The sequence below is a fragment of the Cydia pomonella genome, chromosome 2 (genome assembly GCF_033807575.1).
Source record: "Cydia pomonella isolate Wapato2018A chromosome 2, ilCydPomo1, whole genome shotgun sequence".
Taxonomy (NCBI): domain Eukaryota; kingdom Metazoa; phylum Arthropoda; class Insecta; order Lepidoptera; family Tortricidae; genus Cydia; species Cydia pomonella.
The window spans coordinates 14653556-14677864 of record NC_084704.1 but is presented as its reverse complement, the minus strand read 5'-3'; the positions used below and the strand labels follow the sequence as shown (position 1 = coordinate 14677864).

The following is a 24309-nucleotide window of genomic DNA, read 5'->3' as shown; positions in this document are numbered from 1 at the left end:
ATTTTTATGAGTCTACTCATAAAAATAGTACATTAGATAAAATCCTTCAAAAACAAACCTACCGGTTACTATTTAGTGTTCCTCACAAGTATGGACAGACCTTAATAATAACTTTTTCTAGAACATAATTAATAGTAAAAGTTGAACTGCCAAAAGTGCCAACTTTGAAAGAGATCTTTTCGTTGAATAGGTGCCCGTGATATCCAGTCAATAAAAACAATCTGTTCACGATAAGTAGCTTTGCTATTACAAAAAGTGCAGGCGCCGTATTTAATAATCCTGAATCTGGTTAAAATTTAACAGACTTTTAATAATACAAAATAATTACTTATATCTAAATTTTAACTAAATCTGGCTGCCACGTGACAGGCATAGACTAGTGTAGTGTGGGGTCTATCTTCTTCTATCTTTAAATGTCAATAAGGTTTTTTCTTTTATCAAAATAATTCTTATTCTTAAATCAGCCAACGTCGGTTGCCGAAATCGTATATAGAAACGTAAGAGGCGTGCTTTTTTTACTTTTTGGGAAAGTGCACTAACAATTGGAAGTAAATTCAAGAAAACGATTTTTCGTTCCCAGAATCAAAACCGCTACTTAGATCAAATCTTAAAGTCCGAATCTCTCGCATTTTCAAGTCCGAATTTTAATTGAAGTCGATGTAGCCAGTGTTCAGTTATGTATAAACCTATCATCGTGCTTATACCCACATGTACCCAACCCACCTGTATACGAGTAAAAGTAATATTATTGGATTGATACATTTTAGAAACTTCACATCTAGCACATCTTGCCTTGTCACACATATTTCAAGTAGAGCTTGACATCAATGAAGTCGCGCGGGACGAAGCTAGACATGCTAGACCTACGCGACTTTTTTGGTGTGCAGGACCATGTATGATAATACCTAAAATGTAGTTTTTTTTATATATTTTAATGATTCGTTGTAATTATTACTGAATCACATGCTAAAAGGAATGGCAATTATCGCCCCTCTAATTACAGTCAAAACGCATCTTTCTATTAATCCCTAGAAATTTAAGCAAAAATCACGCTCATCAGTCAGGAAGACCGACCGTTACATTCAAAATTAAATATGCATAGAAAAGGGTTACACTAGTTACTGTAAAACTGAGTTTTCGGGCTAAAAACTACCGTGTTACTTAAGAGTAACATCCATTTTCAATTGTAACTCTAATAAAATTTTATTACAGGAAATGCAAACGTATTTCAAAGCCTCTAAAGGTGTAATTTATTTGCTAAGCTTTGCCGGGTAAATGCCTATAGTTGGTCAGATTCGCCACGCTTTCGGTATTAATATCTTGATCCATCAACAGTTGACGGGTTAAGATGAATCAGCGGCGGAAGGGTTAACAGGGGTGACGCGCTGTTTTGTCTGTAAGCTAGTCGTGTGTGTGATTGTAGGGTTAACGTTTTAGATATCAATCTCAGGATTAAAATATTTTATTCTTACTACAATTATTAGCTAAATACCGACGGCGTTCAATGTACTGGCCAAAAGTAAACCTTACCTTTTTTAAAGTACTTATGGGTTTAATGGTTAATACATAATATATATATATAAGCATATTTTAAATCGGACATTAACTATTAATAAAAGCAATTTATTTAATATTATGAATGAATTTCATTCCATATTACATACAATTTTGCAGTTCGCTGTGCCTACCAACAGAAAGACGAATCGTAGCACAGTAATACTGTTTTTTCGAAGTTAATAATCACAATAATTAAAGTAATATTATTAGAGATAGAAGACTCAAGAAGATCAATTTTTGTTTAATGTGAGATTTAAGGTAATCCTAACAAAACAATCAAGAGGTAAATAAACTAAAAATAAATTAATACTTTCTCAACAATATCACATTCCAAATCCCGTCACAATAGATGCGATGCTTAAAACCACAAAGTCACAGGTTCAATTCGTTTTACTAGCGCACTGATGACCTTTTTCTTCGGACAGTGGTATAAAATCGCACCCACCCACATAGATTAATGATTCACTCGACAATGGATCCGTTTTTTGATACGATCCCTTTTCGATTTAACAGCAATTAAAAAGTTTCACAAAGCAGCGAAAGGGTTAACTTCATTTGCGTATAATTGGTTAGATTTGCTGGTCGAAATGGAATGGAGGATCTTTTCGATAGTCACGAGACGAGTACGATACGGGATATAAATAACTTTCAAACAATAAAAGATTAATTTCAGGTAAATTGTGAAATCCCATCAAATACATTTTCATGAAAAAAAACCCTGTCAAAAAGTTATCAGATCTTTTGTAGAGATTCCATCAGGTGTGATTGTGGTCAAATGCTTACCTTTTCGTAATTAAAAAAAAATGGTGCAAATTTCTAAAGGTCGACTGTGCTTTTCCAAACATGCATAACGCAGGACCTTGGAACTCGGTTTTCCATTTTTTTTCAAGTCTTAATCTAAATTTTTTTGGAATCTAAACATATGTCAGTGTAAAGGTAATTAAACGTGCTTTAAACTGATACCAATATTAATTCGGTATCTCAATTACACTAAGAGCTAGACTCAAATAAGTCACATTTCAGATTTGTGTTCAAAGGGCTGGTGGGGGGGTAACGGCACCACTTTTCAGCCTGGCAACATTGGGTTTCTAGAAGCCTAATAGCACCACTACAGGGATCAGAAGTCTATACCTATTCTTAAAATTTCTCTAATATAGAATATAAAACACTGAATTCAAATTTATTTAAAATTAAAAAAAAAATGGTAAGAACCAGCAATAAGAATCCAATCGTCACAAGAAAAGATTCCCCGTACAAGAATTACCAATTTTTTTCAAACTTAAATTAATTTGTATAGAAGACATCCCCGTCTCAGTAATTGATTCCTCACGGTGCTCTGCGGTGCGCAGGTTCCATTGTTCGACAATCGAATTTACACTAATTTGATTGCATTTTCTTCTCCGGTATTTCTGTACTTTTTAAAGGTCGGGTCTTTTAAATGGATCTTGATGAAGGGGGATGAGGAGGTATTCCATTTGATTGTGTTAGTATTTACAGTTGTGAATGTTACGCTAGTTCATTAATGTATGTACCTAATTTTCATACTAGGTACTTATAAATTATTTATGTTGTACCTGTGTGTCTACCACCAGTTCGGCACTGACATAAACGCTATCGAGAACGTAACCTACTATCTCGCTCGTGCTCGCATATAAGTGCGAGTGAGATGTATAGAAAATAAATTACGTTCTCGATAGCGTATATGTTAGTTTTGACACTGTCAGTGACTCATGGTACGGGTACAGGTGGGGTCACTGCGTATTTTTCGGATATGTAATTTATAAATATACTTGCCAATTGTGAAGTTTTCTTAGTAGTCTTGGATTGCAGGTAAAAATCGATAAGATAAATTGAAAATCTATATATGTATACCGACCTTACGATATATCGTAGTAGAAAAAAAAATTACAAATAAAATATTTCTGATAGGAGTGATAGTCAAGGTTCCATTACGTATTTTCGGTCAAGGTGCCAGAGTGACAATTGATATAAAAGCTGCTAGGTATCGCAAATCACTGTCATTGTCAATGTACGAAGTGGTACAGAAATCAAATTCCTTGACCGTACCTATCCACTATTAAGACCCATGGTAGCACTTTTGTTCCTATGCATAACTGTATTTATGTATATTATGGTTTTTTTTTGTTACATCAAGAATCGTTCGTGATCTGGGTTCTAGCAGAATTATCAGTGCTTCACCCGAAAGAGTGGAGCGTCTTACTGAGCCAGAACCCTTTTGTTTTGCTGCAACGCACACAGCACACATTACCTTTTATTGATGCTTTTTGTTCTTTATTTAATTTTTATTTTGGTGTTGCTATTGTTTGTTTAGTTGTGTGTATTGTGACAAGCGAATAAATGGTTTATCTATCTATCTATTTAGCTATCTAACTGTGATTCCTCGAAATTTTTTAAATTAACCCAAAACCCGACTCAGCGTTTCTACATTTGACACCTTCCAACTAATAAAAAAAAAAATGAAATTGATAGTTTACAGAGTTTTAGAAACGTGGTTTAAAAACGTATACAGAATAATTATAATGTAAACAAGTATGTAGTAGGCAATTAAATAAACAATGTAAATGACATTCTATTATTATCGATAAAAAAAAAGGAAAATAAAAAAGTTTTCCATTTTTACGATCCTTCGAGCCGGATTTGAACCAGCGACCTATGGATACCCGTCTTTAACCAACTACAGTCCACCGCTCTACCAACTGAGCTATCGAAGGGGTGATGGGACGGGCGAAATTTCGGACTGCTTACCTTTCACTGAGTCAGTATGTCTTGCGTTGCGAGTGAGCGGTGAGTGTAGTGCTGCACGACACCGGAGGTAATTAATGCACAAAAATGTACTCGCATTTTCACAAGAACATGTACATATTATTAACTGAGTATATGACGTATTCGCCAAAAGTTTTATTGCTGATATAATTTGTTCGTCGAGTTATTCATTAACTTGATTGTTGAGAAAATATGGTACTCGTTTTAAATAATATGATCTATAATTAAATTAATTAAGGTAATACAAAAATCTAGAAAAGACGATGCGATTAAATCAATAAACATATCAAAATTAACAAATAAAAAATTATATTTTTTTATGACACTACTTATTATAGTTATAGAAACATATCAAAATGTTTTCATCACAAGATGGCTAAAATATCTCCAGGTTGTAAACAAGATGGAGCGAGACATCACGCTAATAACATCAGCGGGGATGAGCAGAATGCCCCGAATATTTCATCGCAAGAGCACCAGTAAATTATCTAAATAGAGATCACTCCCCAATCAGTGAGGTTGGCTCGGATGCAGTTACGCTGGAAACGACAGTACGTACGGAAAGGAAAAGATGGTAGTCGTAGATTATTTGCGTAGGTAGTTAGGTAAAGTAGCTATACCATTATAAGATTTAATAAACTTGAACTTTAAACATCGAAGGTAGCGATCCTAATTTTTAAAATTGGCTGAAATTGTTTTGTCTTGATATTTTACGAGTAATTGTTTGGTTATTACTATCCATGTATTTATTATAAATTGGGTAGACCATCGAAATCATATCAGTGGAAAGATGTCTACTGCTGAACAAATCTAGTCGACGTGCATTCGTGCAGGCCAATCCGAACGTGCACTGATATCATAATTACATCTAAATGATATCATTCAGCTATCGTGCATTTCGCTCGTACTTGTTCGTACATGCATTGGTGCCGGCAGGACGCACGATAACTAAATAACATGATTTAAATAGGTATTATTCTCATGTTGTGTACATTCAAATTTGCCGGAAAGTGTGTTTATGTGTATTATGAATATAATCAGAATTAATATGCTAACAATAATTTGAGAAACTCAAGGTAATAATGAGTCGCTTCTTGCTAAATTATACATTTTCTTCAGACCTCCAACCGGATGCGCAGTGTTCAGCCAAAGATGGCGCGCGGAAATGCGTCGCGCCTACTGTCATGGCCGCCGGAAGTTCTGCCATTTGATAAATAGTTGTTCTTCTACAGTTTTTATCATGCAAATGAAGGGACGAATGACAGATCGCGTTTGTCACAATTTTCTCGGGTGGATTTAATTTGGGATGCAGGGGTTACAAATCTTTGGCTCGCTTGATGTGAATTGCGACCGACGGTTGACGATTGCTGATTGCATGGAAATGTTCAGGTTTTGCATTTTGACATTTGTCGGGATTCTTGTCTAGATTGGTGGGATTTAAATTGAGATCGATCTGTGAGGCGATTGACTTTTTAAAATGTTAACTAGCTTTTTGCGGGGCCTAGGGATCTAGGGTAAATGCTAGTGATAAGTAATATGAATAAATGGTCGATATACCTACTTGCATTTTTTAATTACATTTTTGTAGGCCGGTATAGCGACAATGTAAAGCAAATAAAATTGTGTAGTTATCTACTTATATAAATATACACTTATGGTTTATAATTTGTAACAGAGCACATAATTATGGTTATCTTAAATCGTAGTATTCGTTCAACGTGATTTGTCGACTTTAATGTTTTGGATTACAAATAGTTTAATAATATTAAAAATATTCGCTTACTAGCTTTTGCACGTGACTTCAATAAATAAATTCAATAGCTAATTATATCAAATAACTAGGATTTATATCAAACGGCTGTAATTCAATATAGCCCATTAACTTATTCTCTAAGTTAGTATCTTATAGCTAAAGTTTATTCTATTACATATTATAGAATACTTCTTAGCAACCGTGCGCACATCAACCGATTTGTGCATTGTTCGAGATATGCACACTGCAGCAATATCGTATGTAAGTATAATGAAACCTATAGTTAGACATGCCATTTCCGTCAGTAGTCAGTAGAAAAAGGCGGCAAATTTGTAAAAGTAGGCGCCAAGGGTTGTACTCCAATAGAAAATTTGATTGACAGGGACGCGCAACTCTTTAGGTAAGTCTTTATGAGTGTTGAATAAAAGTTGTAACTCTCGCCTCCGCAAATATCCCTGATGCGCTGCAGAAGCGAGAAAGCCGGCTGAATGCATTATTATATTGTATGCCTAGGTCCGCGGACTTTATTTGAGCTTAGTTTACCTAAAGGCTGATCATGTAAATGTGCAAGTACACTAGTGCACTAGCAAACCTATTGCTGCGGGCTAACTTCGTCTCTATTATCTCCATACTTACCAAATTTTATCTAAAGCGGTTTAGCAATTTAAGCGTGAAAAGGTAACAGATAGAAAGACAGAATTACAATCGACAATCGCATTTATAATACTAAGTAGGGATTGAAATTTGAAACCCTTGAAAATAAATTATTTACCTATATTTTATAAATTTATTTAGGGTGTCCATAGCTTCAACGAAATGAGGACAAACTGACACACTTAAAACTAAGTTCGGTTTTGCGAGCCATATACGTGCTCATCAGAGACAATTGTAAAGGACGCCGTTGTCGGATATGACACGGAGGACTATATTATGTAGTTGCTCATTATCAGAATCTAATTACAAAATGACGTGATGCTTATCTACTTAGATTTGTTTATGCAAAAACATTTTTGTTACTAACAGACAATACATCACACCAGCTCAGATAACATCATTAATGAATACATCGAGTGAGTATTTATTAATTTACATACATTACCATATTGACGTAGGTATTGAATACGTATGAATTATATAATCATACATAATAATATGTGCAGTGATAACCTTTTAACTTATTATTATGTAATTAGAATGTTACATGATTCGGAAAAATAATACCTTTAAATTTATTTATTAAAACTTTATTGCACGTAAAATAATAAATACAAATGGCGGATTTAATGCTTTAAAGCATTCGCTACCAGTCAACCACTGCCAATACTATTTAATAAACTTTCGATATTATTTGTTCAAATAAGTCATTGTATACTTATTAATAAGTTAATTACTACGCTGGAATGAGCTCATGTTTTCAACTTCATTAATTAATCATATATGACCTTTAGTACTTGTACAACATGAATACAATAAAAATCTGTATCTGAATCTTTATACCATATTGATTTTCTAAAGAAAGTAATGAAACACACGGATGACGGTTGACAAGTAACGGGATTTTATATCATAAGAACAGATATTACCATAGACATATGTTGTTACATGCCAGTACTAGATGGCGCTAGGAACTATATTTTAAACTTATTTTGATATATAAACAACACTCCCACTATATCAAAATAAGAAATAAACTAATATTTGACAGGTATAAACCAGTGAAACTATCTTTCATTAAAAAAAATATTTTGTCTCTACAGGCATATAAAATAAAACATGAAGTAATTACACTATTCAAGTGAATAAAAAAATGATTTAGTGATAACAGAAATTAAGTAATAAAATCATTTCTGAACCACACCAAGCGTTTTCATAAACCTGTAATGTTTCACCTCTGGTAAACCTTTTGTTAACAGGTCAGCGGGCATGTTAGCGGTTGGCAAATATTTTGTTTCAACAATATCATTATCAATCACTTCCCTAATGAAATTATATCTAACATCAATATGTTTAGAACGCTTATGTGACTGATGATTATTTGCCAGCTTCAATGCGCTCTGACTGTCATTGTATATAACAATTTTATTGCTAAAACCCATCAGTTCCACTTCAAGGTTTTTCAAGTAAATGGCTTCACGGCAAGCTTCTGATAAAGCCATGTACTCACTCTCACATGAGCTCAAAGCAACAGTCCTTTGCTTTTTGCTCTCCCAAGAAATAGCAGAACCAGACTTCATAAAACAAAAACCTGTATATGACCGTCTGTCAATGGTATCACTCGCCCAATCTGCATCTACAAAACCTACCAGTTCTGCTTTTCCTTTGGAATATTTCAAACAATAGTCTTTTGTTCTCAATAAATATCTTAAAATTCTTTTAGCATAGTTCCAATGAACATAAGAATAAGAATTATTAAATTGACTCAAGTAACTAGTAGCATAAGATATATCAGGCCGAGTTAATACTGATAAATACATCAAGCTACCTATAAGTTTTTGATATGGCAGGTTTTCTTCACAAAGATTTGTTTTTTCAACATTCAATTTACATTCTATAGGAGTTTCAACAGGGTTGCAATCTTCCATATCAAATTTTTTCAACAATGTCTCTATATAGTTCTCCTGATCTATAGTAATGAAATTTTCATCTTTATTTATATTAATTCTCATGCCTAAGTATTGTTTTACTTGACCCAAATTTTTTAATTTAAACTTTTGACTCAGTGCCTTTACAAGATTATCTTTTTCTGTACTATGATTTGAAAATATCAAAAAATCATCAACATAAACACCAACAATAGTTTTCTTATTATTGTTATGATTTTTAACAAATACACAAGGCTCAAGTTTACTCTTAGTATATCCTAAGTTACACAAAGTTTCATCAACCTTTTTATACCAAGCAAGTGATGATTGCTTTAAGCCATAAACAGCCTTTTTTAATTTTAACACTTTATTTGAATCAATGACAGGAAAACCTTCTGGCAAATGCATAAAAATGCTTTCTTTAAGCTGGCCATTAAGAAAGGCTGTTGTGACATCTAAATGAGTGATATCCATATCTAACTGCACACTCAAAGCAAACAGTAACCGCAAAGTTGAGTGCCTAATTACAGGGGAAAAGGTTTCTTGATAGTCCACACCAAGCTTTTGTGTGAAACCTTTAGCTACTAGCCGCGCACGATATCTCACTCTATTGTCACAATCACGTTTCTTTTTTAAGACCCACTTACACTGCACAACACTCGCGTTATCTGGGGCATCGACAACTTCCCATACCTCGTTGTCCTCAAAAGACTGCAGTTCATCTGCCATCGCCTGCAACCACTGTTGTTTCTCAGGTCCACTGATAGCGTCTGCATATGTCATCTCGTCTTCTCCCACATAGGTGCTGGTGCATGTATTTGCAAAACCATAACGTTCAGGTTTCTTCCTCAATCGTTCAGGTTTCTTGGTCAATCTTTCTGTGACGTCCACTCTTCTTGGTGAAGCATTTTCTGAAGACAATTGCTGATTTTCAGATGTCAATTGTGACAGAGCATCTATTCTATGAGGTACACCTTCTGAAGACTGCTGCTGTCCTTCCTCTTCATGTTGATCACCATCATCCACTTCGAGGTACTCTGATTCAGAGTCACTGGAGTTAGGCTGGTTAATTGGCTCTAATTTAACCACAGATTCCTCTGTCAACTCCCCCACTGAATCTGTGTTTTCTATACATACTGTGACTGTATCCTCATTCTTTTTCTTCTCTAGAATCACTACATCTCGACTTGTTGTGATCTGATTCTTTACTGGATCATAAACTCTGTAGCCTTTTATGTTCTCAGGAAATCCTACAAGTATGTGCTTCTTGGACTTTTTGTCCCATTTCGTCCTTTTTTCTTTCGGGATGTGTACCATGACAGGGCTACCAAAGATGCGCAAACCTTCTAAATTAGGCTTTCTTCCTGTCCACATCTCGTAAGGAGTTTTATCTATCCCCGATGCTACTGATCGGTTCTTTATGTATACGGCAGTATTAGCAGCTTCTGCCCAGAATTTCTTGTCTAGGCCGGCTTCAAACAAAAGACACCTTGCTCGTTCCACGATTGTACGGTTGCTTCGTTCACTGAGACCATTCTGCTCTGCTGTGTAGGGGTTGGTTTTCTGGTGCATTATACCTTCATTCTTTAAGAAATCTTCAAATTCTTTACTACAGTACTCACGGCCTTGGTCCGTTCTTAAAAATTTTATTTTCTTGTTCTGACTGTTTTCCACCATTGACTTGAACTCCTTAAAATAACTTAATGCTTCACTTTTTGCTTTAAGGAAATAAATGAAAGTCATTCTGGTAAAATCATCAACAAAAATGATGAAAAATCTTGCACCACCAATTGAGTTTTTTTCCATAGGACCACAGATGTCACTATGAACAACTTGAAGGATCTCTGTGGCTCTTGTGCCTGTTGAGAAGGGTAACCTTGACTGTTTTCCTTCACAGCACACTTCACAGTTTAATTTACTACCCGTGAATGTTCCAGGGAAATCTATTCCGTCCACTAATCCGCGCTTCATCCTGTTTAAATCACTGGCATTTATATGACCCAGACGGCTGTGCCAGGTCTGACCATCAGCTGTTGACGAAGATAGCATACAGCTTGGTGTTGTTTTTAGTTTTAACTTGTAAACACCATTGACTAGGTCTGCTTCTGCAACTAAATCGCCTAGTTTGTTGCGAATCAAACATTTTTTACGACCAAAATGTACACTATTTCCATTTTTGGTCAATTCACTGACCGATAGTAGGTTAGTCGTAAGGTCTGGCACGCACAGGACATTTTTCACGTTCACTTCGTATCCGTGACTTGTCGTAATTTCCATATCTCCGGAACACAAAACAGGTACTTTCGTATTATTTGCTACAATTATGTCTGGAATATCCGGCGAAAACTCTTTATTTTGCAGCCAAGCTTCATTCGCCGTAAAGTGCTGACTCGCACCGGAATCCACATAAAAATCGCTTTTATTGAAGTCTCCACTAAGAAAAACAACGCTAAACGCGTTAGTCTGCTTTTTCTTTTCTGTTTTTTCATTTAACAGTGGACATTGGCTTCGATAATGGCCTGCGTTTTTACATTTATAACAGGTTATGTTCTTCGTGTTTACATTTGAGTTTGACGTTTGAGAGGTTTGTTGTCTATGCTTGCTAGTGTTGCTGTACTTCTTCTTCAAATAACTTTTTGCAACTAATGCTGAATTGCATTCCGTTTCACTTACTTGACTTGATTCCATATCGAGTAATTTGGTTTTAATTGAATCTGCCGTTATACTGATTCCAGAGTGCTCGATAGCCATAATCATAGGCATAAATCGTTCTGGTAAACCAGCAAGCATCAATGAACCTACCCACTCATCATTGATTTCGAAACCTGTACCGGATAATCTCTGCGAGGTTTCAACTATTTGTGTCACATAATTCGTCATATTATCACAGTTTTCCAGTCTGATGGATATTAAATGACGAAGCAAAGTAATCCTCCGCGAAAATCCTGAATCGTCGAACAAAGTCTTCAACGTTGTCCACAATTGCTTCGTGGTCTTTGCATTCTTTATATGCACAAATAACGATGAATCAATCGTCAAAATCAGTTTCGCTCGTGCTTTTGCGTCTGCAGTGTCTGCTGCTGCTGTTATTGCAGTCCCGTCTGCTGGAGGTTCTTCCTTCAGATACTTGTTCGCGCCTTCAAGTATCAGCAAATTTTCTACTGCGAACGCCCAATCGTCGTAATTTTCGCGACCCTTAAGCTTCGGCACGTTCGTCAGAAAATTAGAACTCATTTTCACGCACTAAACACGGAAAAACACTAACAATTACTAATATTTTTTATTAAAAATACGGGAAAACGCCCATAACCTCTAAAGAAAGTAATGAAACACACGGATGACGGTTGACAAGTAACGGGATTTTATATCATAAGAACAGATATTACCATAGACATATGTTGTTACATGCCAGTACTAGATGGCGCTAGGAACTATATTTTAAACTTATTTTGATATATAAACAACAGATTTATACTAACATTTTAATTCATAGGTAGTGCACGGGGAGACGGCGATAATTTCTATACCCCTACGTTTATAACTGTCATTAGTAATGTTCGTTCCCCTTGACTTAGCTAACGTAGCGGTAAGATATGCAAGGTGCGGCTACTGCAAAATTGCCACGTGCTTCTTAATTACTAAAGGTTAAACGACAGATGTTAGCAGCACGGTATGGCTACTCATGCACTGCATGGTTTTTCTATGAATAATGATTGAGCTTTTTTTTATTCCAAATAGAATAACCGTCAACTATACAGGCTGATTTAGGCGACGTGAGTAGACCTAACCTTACACCCAGTAAATGTTAATAGTTCGTTCGCTTTACTATTTAAGTGAAACACACTTTTCACACTTTTTCTTCTTTTTTAATATTTGTCAAGTTAAAGTTTGATTCTCTGTAACAAATACGAAATAATTAAAGCTTCTTAAACTGTTATGAACAGTTTGAGTAGGTTACCTCTGAAAAAGCTAAGTGTCACATTTGAGTGAGATATGGTGTTTTAAAAATAAAGATTTTGATGTCTTTCAATTTGATACTTATCATTACAGGGAAAACAGAATATTTGACGCAAGTCTCCTGTAAGCAAGTAAAATAACCAAACATGTCGTAAGCAATTCAGAACGTTTTTTTTTATTATTTTCAGCTTAAAAAATGTTCATTTTACTACTACCTATACTGGTACAAAATGGTAGGCGCTAACATGTTAAATTCATAAATGCTTATTTGGTATATGATAAATACACATATCATTTAGTAGAGTAATCACATCACACCAGTAAGTACAACGGTCGGCGACGTATAATATTAAGAAACGATATACTCATTCACAAATTTAAAGGTGAAGTTGATGCAAAAAATGTGCAATGTGCATCTGCTCGCGTGTTAGCAATTAAAACGGAAAAGTGACCACGTGTACTTTTGACCTTAAGGATGAGTCATAAACAAATGTACCCCCATGTGCCTTACCGACCGTGAAAACACCTGGCCATTCTGGACTTTCTTAGAACTTCAGTTGAATAAAAATGTACTGTGATCTTATACTTAGTAAGGTTTACGTTGGTTAGCACAAATTAATTAGAGATTGTAACAGAACTTTCTAAGAAAACAAATTGTTTTAAAATTAATTAGATGTTGTCGTTGAAGAATAAATAGATGCCATAGAACTACTCAGATTTAATATATTTGTATATTTTTGTGCATGGGTGTATATTCAATTTCTATTTTACGAATAGAACCATTACCTATGCACAATAAACACTTATATAGCTCAATTATGTTTTAAGCGACATATTTAGAATTCATATTGCACTTAATTTCCACCATTAAGAAGACAAACTGGACAATTCGCATTTTAAACAATCCACCCACATGAAACGTCCGGTCCATTAAAACCTTAAAAACTCTAAAACGCAAAACAATCTAAAAGCGTATCACACCCTTTTAGCAAAACGGAAGCCATCAATATGTAACCCGAAAACAATAACACCAAACAAATGTACATATTCCCATTTGAAGACTTTAGTGCGGAAATAATAGGGCTCAAAATGTAACTGCTCAGAAATAAATAAAAGTTCAAAAGTCCGGCTCGAAGGACTAATTTTACAAATGAAAAAGAAACTAGTTTGAACCTTATGAAGAGAATTTAGAGTTTACTTTTAATTGAGTGGTACTGATATTATGATGGTAGATCATGGTCCAACGAAATAAGGCCCGGTTAAGAGTCAATACGTTAATCTGCATTATAAAGGGAATATTTAAGTTATGCGGCGAGCGTGTCCCCTTAATTGCTTGATGCTGGCGATCAATTGCAAAATAGGAAAAAACGGGATGAATGGCACTCGCTGGACCATTGAGTTTGGAGAATTTTACAACGGAGAAGAATGGAGTGTATAAATGTAAATTAAACAAAATTGAACTTGGTCAGTGAAAGTGTTGGATTGTATACCAACAAAGAGTTGTTTTGTGTCTAAATAGTTATTAATTAATGTCTATCGTACCTATTGCGTTGCATTGCGTACCTATATGATATGTTATATGTAATTATAAATATAGTAGTTATATATAGACAGTTGGTATTTTCAACCATCTCTTTGGATTTTTATTTAATTTCGGAGTCATTAAATTAAACTATTCTTAATGACTTAGAATTTTTGTATCATCAAATTGGCATTATATTACAAATCACCAAATAAAAATAAATAATACAACTTGACAACAAAACTTTACCATTTACATATTATATTACCATTTACCATACCTAGTATTTACAATGAATATGCTTGAAATTTAGACAAACCGACTCCACGCCACCCAATTCCATCAATAAAGGGGTGCGCGGTCCAGCTTTTGTCCGACACAAATGACCCTAAATAATAATCATCTCCATTCACTAGCCGCTCCACTTTCCCATAGTCCTACTACTATTATGATGTTAAAATTAAAAGGCATATTTCTATAAGTGACTCGTAGTCAGATACGACATTTTAGCGTATAGTAGCCTACAGCTCTGCTAAGATACGGGCACTTTGATTTGCGATGAATTTGAATACGATGGAATTAAACTTAATTAAGCGAATTTCATGTTTGTCCTCTCATTAGCTCCTGCGGGGTCATTGGTTTGGGGTAATTTTCATTTTGTGTAAAAGACATAGGTAGCCGTAGGTGTCCTTTAATTAAATTTCAGCAGGATTATGTTTGATGTTATTTATCAACAGCATATATGTATAGAAATTTATTTGACACAAATTATTCATATAAAAATATGTGTCTAAAAATTATAATAATTATTTTCATAATAGTAGGTATATAAATATTACTAGCTAAATATATAGAATTATGGCTAATGTTTTTAATTATTCTATCAGTCAAAACGTTTTTATTACTAAAAACTTTTACAGTTACACGTACAGGACTTAGCTTATTTCCTCATAAAAAATAAGTTCTCATCGTACCAGCGTTAATAAACACCCATTTGCACACATTAAAGTAGCATTAACAACTCTCCCGTAAGTTACGATTATCGGTAAAACCGTAAACTGAATCGTAACCGACGGAACTGAGCCGGGACTGTCCGTCAATAAACGTCAGCGTGGATAATGACGTCACGCGCGTATCCGAAATATTTTTACGAATGCACTGTGCACGGATCGTAAAAGGTTTACGACCAAGGACCTAGGTTTATTAATGACATATATGTGTTTATGTTTTATTGTGAGATGTTACAGTTAATTTGGTATAAAGATTCAGGAGTTGTAGGGATTAGGTACTTGTCATTAAACAGCATTTTTTACGATTATTGGTAAATATTTTTATAATTACATAAATTATGGCGTTATATACATATAAATGTAGCTATGTTAATTGTTTATGTCTTATTTATAAACATGATAAATAATTTATAAATACGCCCTAGTTCCCCTTATTTGGATATGTCAGAAATGTTGAGACGAAGTGTAAGTGTAAGTGTTTTAAAAAAGCACCTTAAAATAAACTAAACCTATATTAATAACTTACACCTTATACCAATATGATGTTAACATTGCGATAACATGGTTAACCGCATTGCTAATTGGGTTTTCAGAATATTTAAAAATATTTTTATAAATACTAGACTTTTTTACTGCAGTAAGTAGGTAGTATTTTAAAGTATCGCTGGTGTAGCAATTTATTTATTACATCTGCATTTTTACTACTAAAGGCAATCGGTGGCCGCAACACAATATTCACCACGAAAAAAAACCAATTCCGTGTCAATTACAATCACCCTACGATTTGAGTCATAACATGTCGTTCATATCCCGGACCATAAATGTCCCAGAGCGCTCCCGGACGCGAATTTACGACAGCGCGTGGACACTTTATGATTATATCCTGATGTTGATTGAATGGTCATGGTCACCCTAGTTTAATTGCGGAGATGGGATAGTGTGAATGATAGTAAATATGTCAACGCTGAAGTGTTAAGTATTGTATATAATACAAAAATATATAATTAGTAATTTATGTTTGCGACTTTATCTGAATGGATAGATGATGATGATTATTCATATTTTCATAACGAATTTCATCTTAAGACGAAAGTGGAGGACTCGCGCGAAATCGCCTTTTCATACAATCGTAGTCCTCGTTTTCCTCTCTGGATGTTAACATTATTGATAATATTCAATATCCAGGGAGAAAGTGAGGACTACGTTTATATGAAGAATCGATCGTCCCCTTTCCTCCTTAATAAGGAGTAATACTGTAAGGTTCTACCGCCAGAGGCAGCACTGCACTAGCATAAACCGTAAACCATAAAGTAACTTGTATACTATGGCTTAAACAGTTAGTTCGGCAAGTTTTCACAGATTATTTGCTACGAAAAAATCAAGACGGTTTGTATACAGTTTGCGCTAGTTATGAGTGAGACTTAGTGAGACTAACGCATTATTCGCATTTATATTATTAGTAGGGATTATAAAAATGTTTTAATTTTTTTTACGAAACGTTATACAATAAATTTCGAGTCTTACAGGTTTGAATTCATCGGACATGTGATATCTGGGGGCACGGCAGTGCCCCTGCCAAGTCGAACAAAAAAGCGGCACGGTCGTACCATCTTTTTCTCGAAGCAATTCTGATAATTTTCAACCCCCTTAGTTTTCTAGTGATTCTTTTTAAATGGTATTTGCTTTTGATTAAAACCTGTATACATTCAATATAAAATCTGCAATTTTGCGTTAGCCCGCTCTTAAGCCTAAGCCTTACAGGGCTAGTGATGATGAATAGATTTTTAAGTTTATTATTGTAATAAGAGTAAGTAGTTTTAATAAATTTGGTGTAGATAAAACACCTTTTATATCACGGCGCTAACAATACACCATGACTCAAGCAATCCTTTTAAATTCTTTTTCTGCTTTCAGGAAATGCACGAATATTCTAGTTTACACAAATGCGCTAAAATGACAAACGTTTTGTTGCTCCGGGGACGTATGATAATAGCCCTGCGTTGTCCCCTACTTCTATTTCTATTTCTTCTCCTAGACTAGATAGAATTTTTTTAAATCATACAAGCTTCAAACTTTTGAAATGTCACACGGCCATTGCTTGATATGTGAATATCAGTTTGTGAGTGTGAGTGATTGAGTAGCTCTCGTGTTCATTCGTATCATATAAAGTTAAAACATACTCTCAATTAAATATATGTTTCTACAAGTACGATCAATAAGCACTGTGTGTAATCTCAAATAAATATCCAGATAATAAAGTTTTCTTTAAAGTGGTGATGTTGCTAATTACGGGTAACTTTCGGATGAGGGCAGCGCAGGACCAGTCATTTATTTATTTGGACGATAGTGAATAATTATACCTTCGTGAAGTAAATGAACCACGCACACGTAGCTATTGCTTGGAAGTCTAGACTGGATCATATTTGCGTTACAGATAGAAATTTTGGAAATATCTTGCTCATATTTATTTAAACTTTATTGCACAATACAAATAAATACAAATGGTGGACTTAATGCCTTAAGGCATTCTCTACCAGTCAACCATAGGGCAAAACAGAAATTCTCGAATGTGGGTGCAGTGAGAAAAATAATTCAGGAAAAATGACAAAAGTAATTTTGAAAAACTATTTACAATTATGGACATTACTCGTAATAACATTAAGAGTTATACAGATAAAATATAATCTAAATGCTATCTTTTCTTTTCTGTGTTATTATATAAGTAATTTTATTATCACTTCTAAGAATAAATGGCTCTAATAATACACACTGACGTCAAAGTCTTACACATTTGTGATTCTATTGTGTATAATAGATATATTATAATTGCTCATTCATTACACCCAACATTATAAGTAAGCACATATATTTTTTGTAAAAAGATCTTAATAAAAGCGTGTATGTAAAGGCAAATAGTAGGGGCCGTCCATATTTCCAACGACAAGGAGTCCCGTCTCTAGAGAATATTTGCTGAACAAACTTTGTTTCTTGCAGTTAATGTACGCGAGACCTGCTTCAGACACCCTAATGCCAACGAACATTATTGCTGAAAATAACCTAAGACATGCTACATTTTAGCATAAACTTAGCGATACTAATTGTGACTTTCACACATGCAAATACATACATGGTATACGAACACTAAGTGAGTTAGTACTTGTAATTTAATGTACTTAATGCGCACATTTGTTTACACATAAATACATAAGTAATACTTAGTTGCCCTAGCAAGTTCTTGCGAATATTGATGCCGGAGTGTTTCATCCAATTCTGCCGTTATTTTTCAAGAGATTTGTCTACTTTCATTAACGTAGTACCTATGACTAACCTAGTATATCCTTAACCAAAGAGTTTTGGCCGAAGGTTGTCAAGTTCCCGCGGATCCCGGCCAGCGCTCTAACACTGCGGGAATGCGTAATTACTCGCAGCTATAATGTTGGTAGTGTTTCGTTTTAAGATATATTTTTATTATATGTATGCTAGTTTTAAGGGACTTATCTCTGGGCTACTAGTTGCATTAAATATTTTCTCATTTCATTGTCGTAAATTCTATTTCTTATAATTCAACAAGTAATAGAGTAAGTTTAGTTTTAGATAGTATGTATAGTAAGTAAATTTAGATAGTTATTTTGGCCGTAATTTCAGAAGCCCGTATCTTATCCAGAGTTTCATTGCGAAAACGACTTTATTATGTACGCGCAAGACTCAAGTTCAGAATTTCGATAGAAATGATGAAGATGGTTAGTCCCAAAGGATTAAGTATTCAGTATTAGAACCTGCGTGTTTTAATTAGTTTTGGATTATGCGGAGTCCTGATGATTAATGAACTAAGAAGTTTGGACATGCGGATTAGATGTTAATTGTCTTCGCTGTGATTTTGTCACTATGTTAACATATATACTTATGTGAGGTTTATTATGCTTACATATATGTATGTATACAGAGCTCGACGACTACTCTGAGGAGTAACATGTTGTGGAGGTAACCATATGGTTAACTTCATAGTAGGTATATACATAGAAATGCTCAAGTCTACATTTGTCATGAGCGTGGAATATTTAATGTAAGCATAGTTTGTAATGTATGATATAAATATGTACCTAAATCCGAATAGCCTTATAAGTAGACAAGTCATATAACTAACTGGGTATGTAAATATAATATCATGGTAAATAAACCCAACAAAATACTACAGAAGAGTAATTTCAAAGTAATCGATTTCCTCTTAGAAACACGTTCACATTAATTTACATCCCAACCTCCGCTCCATTCACGTCCAATATTTTTTGGTCCACTCAAAGTGCTCAAAGGGCCAGCGAGGGCCGCAAAAGGGCCACAAGTGCGGGCAGATTGGTCGCCCCGACGCCCCGATATTGATAAAGGGTGTGAGGTTTTTCAACAGTGAAAGGTTTGCGGTTTGATCTCGTTCGGGTCGTTTTAATTATGCTTTGATAAAACACGTATACGAAGGAAATTTTATTTTTTCAGCACGTTTTTAACTGAATTTGATCAATATAAGGAGCGCGATTCTGATTTAAATTTAGTTTTTTGTAATTGTTATGGATTTGACCAGTCAGCTATCAATAGTGATGCTTTCGCTTATCGTAGATCAATGCCATAACAGTTTCAGAACATGAAATTATAATCAGAATCGTACTCTAGGTAGTTTTAAATGTGTAAAGTAAGTACTGACTACTTAATGTAACGAATTGGAGTCTATTTCGTTATTAACGTTATTGGGTAGGTAGGCCCAACAGGCAACCTAAGATCGTAGGACTTGGTGCAGGACGGTCAGGAAACCTGACCCCAAATAATGGGATCAGGAGAGGAATACGAAGAAGAAGAACGTTATTGGGTAGGTAAGGTAATAAGGTGTCAGTATGTCATTCGCGGTGCTTAACATATTTTTGTTATATTTTAACTGCTTAGTTGACTAAAACGATAGTTTTACAGTGGCAAATTGTGGTTAGTACTGAACAGGAACAGTAACGGCCAAAACAAGGGGCAATATCTGTGACATAGACTCCGCTTTGTGAATCAGTAATTTATGCATAAGTAGGCTCACATTGTTCGTGTGTTTTGACAATAGCTGTAAATGTAGCTAAGTATGTATGTGTCGTACGTAATATAGGGATACTATCCGTACGTATATATCCATTACGTAAGGATAGTATCCCTCTACAAATGCGTTAAATATAATCTTAATACAATCAATTTTACTTCAATATTGCATCCTCCAGATTTAATTACCATGTAGTCCGTTTTTCGACATACTGCATCGTCACACAGTTTTAGAAATTAAAAAAGAAGACATTATGACCTTTCGATCACTCATCCATTCACCGACCGGTCAGTCGCAACCAATCTTGTTCATTCGTTCATTCGTTTTTCGTGTGCAGCATCGTCAACATCGTATCCTGGTATATCTGATAGTGAATTATAACTACACATTAATAACCGTACGAAACATGGGAAAACGTAAACATAAACATAATGATAAGGATATTCGTCGCAAGATTCAACGTTTGGAGGATAAATTGCGATACAATAGGCGCAAAGGTAAAACTACCCGTTATTTTAACAATTTTATTGATTTCTTGATTTTGTTACTTTTCCTGTGAATACGTTTCGTAAATTAAGTATTGTCTTGAAGTGGTAACACGAGATGTTATCCTGACAGTTAATAATTAGTTGTTTCTTGACGTGGTAATACGAGATATTGCCCTGAAACAATAACTATTGTGCTCCTTAATGTGGTAATACGAGATATTGCCCTGGGCCAATTATTGTATACTTTCTTAAAGTGATGATACCGTGATATCGTCCTGAAAGTAACAATGTATTATTATTATTTTAGATTTGGATCGAAGATCTGACTGCTCGACGTCAGGCTCATCACAAAACTCTTACTATGATAGACAATCTCCAGATGTCGAAGATGTTGAAGGCAGAAATAGCGAGTATGGCGAAGATTGGATGCTTCGTGAAGAAGCCTTCATGGATGATGAGATTCATGACAGTACTCGCAGCTTGGCATCTCAGGTGCAACCAGTGGTGAACAGCCCCATAGCGAGCCCCTTGCCTCGGATCGCAGCGGCGCCAGCGCCAGCGCCATCTTTGCCGCTAATACCTACCGTACCAGCGCCGGACCATGCCGCCTCGGTTCAAACTAACCCCGCTCAGTCTGTACTACCCACAGAAATATATAAATCTACAACCACACTCCCGCAAGAGATCTTATGTCTACTGGGAGAGGCAAAAAAGCTAGATGAACCACTCGGTGAGTGTATTCCTGATGAGCTCTCTGAACGCTGGGGGAAAATATTAACGGACGGGCTGGCCAAGGATGTGAAGCAGTCCCTCGTGGATAAAATACTGATGCCTAGTAATTTTTTACTAGCTCGCGCGCCTAAGTTAAATCCGGAGGTGGCAGCAGTAATTAATGAATCAGCAAAAAATCGTGACATACGTTTAGAAAAAGCTCAAAATCAACTGGGCCGGGGCATCGCTGGACTTGCCAATTTAGCAAATGATCTTATAAAATCAGAGTTGGATAAACTTGATATCATCAAGAAAATCTCGGAAGTTACCCAAGTCCTGCTAGACCTTCATTATGAAGAATCAATCAACAGGAATAAACTCCTAGTTCCGTTGTTAGATAAGAAGTTCTGGAGCACAATAAAAGGGGTTAAAAGAGACGAATACCTTTTCGGTGAAAAACTGGGTGATAAAATCAAAAACTCTAAAGATATAGAAAAATCGGGCCAACAGATTAAAAAATCCTTCACATTTAACCCGGCGTTCCAGCATCGTAAGCAAGCGGCGCAGCCGGGAAACGCGAGAGCTCCTCCTCGCCAATACAAGCCGAAAGAAACACCAGCACCGACGACGGGCAGATACTACGAGCCTCAGTCCTCGACGTCGGCGAGGAGGACGACTTCGAGCCAGCGTCGCGGGCGTCACTACTCGAGCAGCAAAGCGAACGACCGGAGCCGCCGTTAGAGGTACCGCATGCCGGGCGCATACAATATTATTATAATAATTGGTTATTAGTCACCGACGATCCGTCGGTATTATCTATTGTACAAGGATATAAAATTCCAATTGCCTTGCCGATTTCACAAAGCACCGAACCCAATAACCCTCCCTTTTCAAAAAGAGAAATGGATACAGCAATAGCTAAATTAATTGACTTAGGAGCCATAACGAAATGTAATGAAAATAACCCTGGTCAATTCATTTCACCTATTTTTTTGACTCCAAAAACTAACGGTGAATTTAGGTTTATCTTGAATTTGAAAACATTAAACAAGTCTGTTTATTCTCACCATTTCAAAATGGAAGATATTCGCACAGCTATTAAGTTAATATCAAAAGGCGCCTTCATGGCTACAGTTGACCTAAAGGACGCCTACTTTCTGGTCCCAATACATCCATCGTATAGAAAATTTTTAAGGTTTAGATATGAACACTTATATGAGTTCAATTGTTTGCCAAATGGGTTGACCTCAGCGCCCCTTGTCTTCACTAAGCTATTGAAACCGCTTCTATCCTTACTAAGAAGTCGGGGGCACATATTAGTAGCTTACCTTGACGATATCTTGTGTATAGGAAATACCCGAGAAGCTTGCAAACACACGGTACATGTTTTAATAGACAATTTGGAGAAACTTGGTTTTGTGATCAACTCCGAAAAAAGTATTTTTACTCCTGCTCAAAAATGTAAATTTTTGGGTTTAGTTATTAATTCACAAGCCATGCAATTACAATTGCCTTATGATAAAGTTGTAAAAGTCTCAGAAATGACAAAAAATATGCAAGCTAAAACTTATACAAGTATACGTGATTTTGCAAAGTTCGTAGGCACACTCACGGCCGCTTGTCCTGCAGTGGCGTATGGTTGGGCGCATACTAAGCTGTTTGAACGTGAAAAATTTTTAGCCCTTCAACAATCTCACGAGAATTACGATTCACAGATGATTCTTAAATCATGTTTACGGGATGATTTTAAATGGTGGTCTAATATTGCGTCCAAAGCTCAAAATAATATGCAAAAAGATACTTATCATTTCGAAATCTTTACTGACTCATCTCTAACCGGCTGGGGAGCAGCTTGTAGCGGCGAAATTACTAGGGGGCATTGGTCGGGTGCCGAAGCTCAAAATCATATTAATTATCTCGAGCTTTTGGCTGCCTTCTTAGGCTTACAATCATTTTGTAAATATAGTCGTGATTTAAATGTGTTACTCAGAATCGATAACACCACAGCTATATCTTATATTAATAGAATGGGTGGTATACAGTACCCCCATCTAAACAAAATCACAAGAACGATATGGGACTGGTGTGAACAGAGACGTATATTTATTTTTGCGTCTTACATTAAGTCGCGTGACAATACCGACGCCGACCAAGCCTCTAGACATACCAATATTGACACAGAATGGGAACTTAACTATAAAAGTTTTGAAATCATTCGTAATCACTTGGGAGAACCTGACATAGATCTGTTTGCATCTCGTCTAAATAACAAATGTCGAAGATACGTTTCTTGGAAACGGGATCCCGGTGCTTACGAAATAGATGCGTTTACCTTTTCATGGCGCAATTATTTTTTTTACGCTTTCCCTCCATTTGCGCTTGTTCTAAAATGTCTTCGAAAAATAGTCGACGATGGAGCAAGGGGTATCCTGGTTGTCCCTCATTGGCCGGGACAGCCATGGTTTCCGTTGTTCCTGTCCCTAGTTAAATCAGAAATTATCTATCTGAAACCTAATAAAAATCTTTTACTGTCACCTTACAGAGAGTGTCACCCCCTTTGGCGCAGCCTTACCCTGGCGTGCGCAGTATTATACGACAAGCCTACGTAAAACGCGGCATACCGGATGATTGTATTGAAATAATGTTACAATCTTTATCAAAGAATACTCTTGCCCAATATAATGTAGGGTTAAAACAATGGTTTGTGTTTTGTCAGGTGAATAATATTGATTTGTATAATGGTTCTGTTGCTGACATCTTAAAATTTCTTACAGAAAAGTACCATGCAAACGCCAGCTATGGTACATTAAATTCTTTTCGATCCAGCTTATCCTTGATTATGGATAAAGACCGCTGTAATAATGATTGTGTTTCGAGGTTCCT

General features: G+C 35.6%; 1 protein-coding gene and 1 non-coding gene across 3 annotated transcripts; one reads left to right on the top strand and one right to left on the bottom strand.

Moving 5' to 3' along the window:
• Positions 1 to 4200: 4200 nt before the first annotated feature.
• On the bottom strand, positions 4201 to 4289 carry Trnay-gua (transfer RNA tyrosine (anticodon GUA)). The gene is given in 2 exon segments: positions 4201 to 4236; positions 4253 to 4289. It is a non-coding gene; the product is annotated as a tRNA-Tyr (tRNA).
• A 16258-nt stretch (positions 4290 to 20547) lies between these two features.
• Positions 20548 to 24102, top strand: LOC133534457 (uncharacterized). 2 transcript variants are annotated; one of them, XM_061873590.1, is made up of 3 exons: positions 20548 to 20724; positions 21023 to 22169; positions 23969 to 24102. In XM_061873590.1, the coding sequence occupies exons 1-2, from the start codon at positions 20634 to 20636 to the stop codon at positions 22165 to 22167; spliced, it is 1236 nt and encodes a 411-aa protein (XP_061729574.1). In that variant the 5' UTR covers positions 20548 to 20633; the 3' UTR covers positions 22168 to 22169; positions 23969 to 24102. The 2 variants fall into 2 exon arrangements, with proteins under 2 accessions (XP_061729574.1, XP_061729573.1); XM_061873589.1 differs by lacking the exon at positions 23969 to 24102 and having other exon boundaries at positions 21023 to 22171.
• Positions 24103 to 24309: the final 207 nt, after the last annotated feature.

What these genes read in the sequence shown, in the direction of transcription:
- LOC133534457 (XM_061873590.1), top strand. Translation starts at nt 20,634, where the DNA reads ATGGGAAAACGTAAACATAAACATAATGATAAGGATATTCGTCGCAAG. An exon ending in GCGATACAATAGGCGCAAAG is followed by an intron (nt 20,725 to 21,022) that starts GTAAAACTACCC and finishes TTATTATTTTAG; the next exon opens with ATTTGGATCGAAGATCTGAC.